This window comes from Tribolium madens, unplaced genomic scaffold (genome assembly GCF_015345945.1).
Source record: "Tribolium madens isolate multiple individuals breed KSU strain unplaced genomic scaffold, Tmad_KSU_1.1 Scaffold_20;HRSCAF=117;Tcas5.2_LG4, whole genome shotgun sequence".
NCBI lineage: Eukaryota > Metazoa > Arthropoda > Insecta > Coleoptera > Tenebrionidae > Tribolium > Tribolium madens.
The window spans coordinates 11,539,273-11,543,544 of record NW_025400985.1 but is presented as its reverse complement, the minus strand read 5'-3'; the positions used below and the strand labels follow the sequence as shown (position 1 = coordinate 11,543,544).

Genomic DNA, 4,272 nt, shown 5'->3' with positions numbered 1-4,272 from the left:
ATTTTTTTTTTATATAAATTGAAATTTTCACAAAAAAATCGCATAACTCAAAAACAAAACCAAATTTTGTTCTCAAACTACGATCACATTTTTTATATTAGTTTAATTTGTATTAATTATTATTTTCTGCAAGCAAATGATTGAAAAAACGCTTGGTTCCATATTCATATTTATATTCACCCTGAATACTATCCCTGTCTCGACAAAGTCACTCAATACAGACTTCAAAAAGATACAAAATACGTGTTGCAGGTTTCTGCTTAAGCTAAAAAAATATTGTCATATTTTTTTTGAACATCTGAACTTGGTTGGCTTAAGTTGGACAACGTTTTCAAACACTTTTTATCAGTTTTTGTTCACAAAATATACAGGTGCGCCAGAACTCGCGCCCCAGAGATACCAGGAACATGGAAAAAATTTTATCTATAAAAATTTCGAAGTTATGAGGGTTGAAATTTTGCACTTTGACTCTATTTAGTTCTGTTAGAAAAATTATTTTCCCAGTTTTTTTTGCTATAGTCTATTAAAAGAGGAAACAAGAAAGCTGTATCCTAAGTTATGATTCTGTTCAATGTTATTTGTGGCTTTTATTTGCAAAATATTTGTACCTTTACTAAATATTTGTAAAAAAAACATTAACAAGATCATCAGTATCATTAAATAGACATAAAAAAATGTTAAATGTCAAAAAATTTTTACAGATAGAATTTTTTAAACATCTTTTCCATATTCCTGGTATTTTACCTTATTTGAAATTTTTTCTGGGGCGCGAGTTCTGGCGCACCTGTAGATATCCTCAACACTACCATTTCCGTGGTAGTGTATAGATTTAATATCTATAATGCAAACTTAAGATTTACTTTACTGTCTTTACCTTATTTCTATTCATCTATGTTTCAGCAATCTTTTACTTATAATGCAATTTGTGTTTAGAGTAAATTAAATGCACAATTGAAATCGTTGTTTTTTAAATAATTTTTGCAGAGAAATTAAAGTTTTTTTTTCTTTGCAATTTTAAGTAAGCATATAGCAGGTATAAGACCAAATAATAAAAATTTAACATTATAAATTGTTGTTCTCTTTTTGCTTACTCTCCTCTTTCTTGTTTGTTTTTCTCTTTTTGTTTAAAACATTATATTTCTTTATATTATATTTTTTATTTTTATTCTTCTTCTATTTTGTATTAGTTATATTTTGTATTGGGTTAAGTTGAGTAGCCTCGTCTAAACTTTGTCCAAATAAAGATAATAAATAAATAATGGAGATATGATTCTTTACCTTAAATGTATAGATTTACTAGTGGCATCTTTGAAAACTCAAAACATTATTTATTTATTATAAATTTGGCCAAGCAACAACGTTTTATGCACTTTTATGAGCTTATAAGATCATTATTATGAGTGCAAATTGAGTAAACTGGACATGTTTTCTGTTTGTGAACTCGTGTAATTACTTATGCATTATTATTTAGACAGTAAGTCTCCTCTCTCTGCACTTAGGTACTTTTGGTATTTGTAATTACTTTGGTGTTGATACATATCAAATTTTATTAGATAACGAAAACAGAAAATAGCAGATTTTTTTAATGAGCCAATGCAAAGTTATTCTGGTACAGACTGTGTTGTGAAGTAAGTCGTGTCGAAAAGAGTAGTGTCATCTCGATGCGATTCAATTCTGTTATTATAATGCAGTCTGAATAATTCGATAATCTATATTCGAAGTAACATGCTGATATGGTAATAATATCAAAATGATATTAGAAGCAAACGTGCACAGACTGCTCGCAGCTCGGCGATGAGTAATCTTTTTGTGTGTCGATGTCGGGGTCGTCGTTGGCGGCATCGGTGGAATAAAGAAGCCGCCTGGGGGCCTTCTCTGTGTATATCTAGCGTCGGGTAAGTCGTTGAGCGTGGGTTACACACGGCCGGATATATCCATCTATCCATTCTCGGCACAAAAGTAACTCTGTGAATATAAATCACCGTCATTGTGCCGCTTCAAAATAATCAAAAAGTTGCAATATATCAACAGAAAAAACGCAAATGTGTGTTTTAATTGCAGGTGTGGACCGTTCGTATCGGTCGGACGACACCGAAGACGCCGTCACCACTGACAACCCGACGACGCCGTTCCCGACCCCGCCGCCCACCCTCGTGTCGCCCCGCTCCCCCATCCCTCTGCACCGGCAAGCGTCGCCGTTTCCGATGGAAAATACCAATACCAGAAGGATTCATTATGCCACGCCGCAGGACCGGCTTCGAGCCAACAATGGTATTATTCTCGTTGGAGGATCGAATCCGATTCGAAACGGCTAAAGAAATGTTTTTTCAGGCGAGGTTATCTACGCCACCAACAAAAAGAACCTATCGAATAGCACGCTGGGCAGGACGGGGAGAGGAAGACACAGGACGGGCGGTATGACTTCTTCGAGTAGCGCCACTTCTTGTAACAGCTGCAATGACGGCAGGATACAGACGCAAGGGAACACTGATATTGCCTATCATGACACGCAGCAACGGCTCTGTCTCAATAACGGTAAAATTGGACGAATTTGCATGTGATAGGGCGCCCCTGGCGGGTTTTCCAAATTCAAAAACAGATTTTGAATCACTTATCTAACAAATTTATAAACAAATATTTTGTGCAGCAAAGGCGCATTTATGTTATGTCTGTATTTCTAAATTTTTTTACCTACTCGTATATTGTGCTTTGCATTAAGAAAAAAAAACACACAAAACGTTATTGTAAAAACATATTTTAATACTAGCAATAAAACTAACAAATTAAATAGTCTACATTCTTTTAAGGTAGATTTTACATTGACCTGCAAAATTATATTAAAAATTGAATTCTTTCTCGTTGCAATCTTTTTTTATGTAAATTTAAAATCATCAAGAATTTTATTCTCAAAACGTAAAAAAAAAACGAAAAATTAACATATCTCCAAATGTTATGAATTTATTTATTACATGAAGCAATATTTGCATCTGCGAAACGTGAAATCGTTTCCTTATACTGGGTGAGTCTGTTAAGAATATATTTCAACTTTATATCAAAAACTAATAATCACAAAAAATCTGCGTTTGTTAGATGTTTTCAACAATTTCTTATACTAGTATTAATTAATTTATATTAATTCGCTTAAAAAACATTGTATTATTTCTAATGTCATTCTAAATCATACAATGCAAAAAAGTTACTCTTTTGAAGCCGAAAAAAAGACTAATGTTCCTAAGAACCAACTGGACTTAGTGTAGGCGAAAAATTTGAATACAAAATTAAAACGTTGCCAGAAAATTGTGTTTCTATTAACTCATCTAAAATTTCCAAATATCGAGCGATCAAGATAATTTGTAATCGAGTCGTCTTTGGATCCGAAAACGTATGTCTGTAAAATGTCAAGTCGAAAGGTAAAATGGCTTTAAGGTGATGACTATAATAACTAAATTTATAATTTACCTTCAAAAAGGAACGGTCCTACTCGTATTATTATACGTCGGCGACTAATTCTAACCCATTTTACCGTTTTACCTTACGACTTGTCATTTTATTTGACGTTTCCCGTGAAGTTAGTTCAAAAACAGACATACGATCTCAGATGCAGTTACAAATTATCTTGATTGCTCGATGTAATCCCTAAACCTTTTTGTCACACTTACTCTTTTAGTAAAAAATAGCGTATTTTCATGAATTTAAAAAGTGTCAGTCTATAATTCATCAAAATATTGAATGTTGAAAAGGATCGATTGTAAAAATTACTTCAAGCTGAGAATTAATTTTTGAAAAATTTTTGAAATCTAATTTAATATGCTTGGAAGTATTTGGAATTATTAAAATTACCCTTAAATTACTGAAATTGTTTGTGAATTACTAGAATTTTTGTGGAATTACTGGAGTTCTTTTTGGAATTATCGGAGATAATAATAATAATTTCTTTTAAAAATTAAGTTAAATTTCTTAGAGCTATCGGAATTAATTTAGAATAACTGGAATTATTTTGGAATTACGAAAATGAAGTTGGAATTACTGGAATTAACTTGAAATTATAGGAACTAATCTGAAAACAATGAAATTACGATAGATTATTGGAATTACGGAAATTTCGGTAGAATTTTTTTGGAATTTGAATTAGTTGCACACATTTTTTTTAAGTTAACAGCCCTTCGCTTAACGCTAAAACAAAAATTCACAACTTGTTTTTATTTGTTTGTGGATTTAGTGAAAATGTTAATTGTTTTACACAAAAATCAGTTTCCTTAAAAAATTTAAGGA

At 31.8% G+C, this 4,272-nt stretch overlaps 1 protein-coding gene across 1 annotated transcript in view; it reads left to right on the top strand.

Annotated features, from left to right (window-relative positions):
- Positions 1-3,377, top strand: part of LOC123005991 — a 57,964-nt gene extending 54,587 nt beyond the window's left edge. The window contains exons 3-4 of the mRNA XM_044400108.1: positions 2,062-2,271; positions 2,332-3,377. Of these exons, the coding sequence (XP_044256043.1) occupies positions 2,062-2,271; positions 2,332-2,561 (440 nt within the window). The 3' untranslated portion in view covers positions 2,562-3,377. The remainder of the gene's footprint in view (positions 1-2,061; positions 2,272-2,331) is intronic.
- Positions 3,378-4,272: the final 895 nt, after the last annotated feature.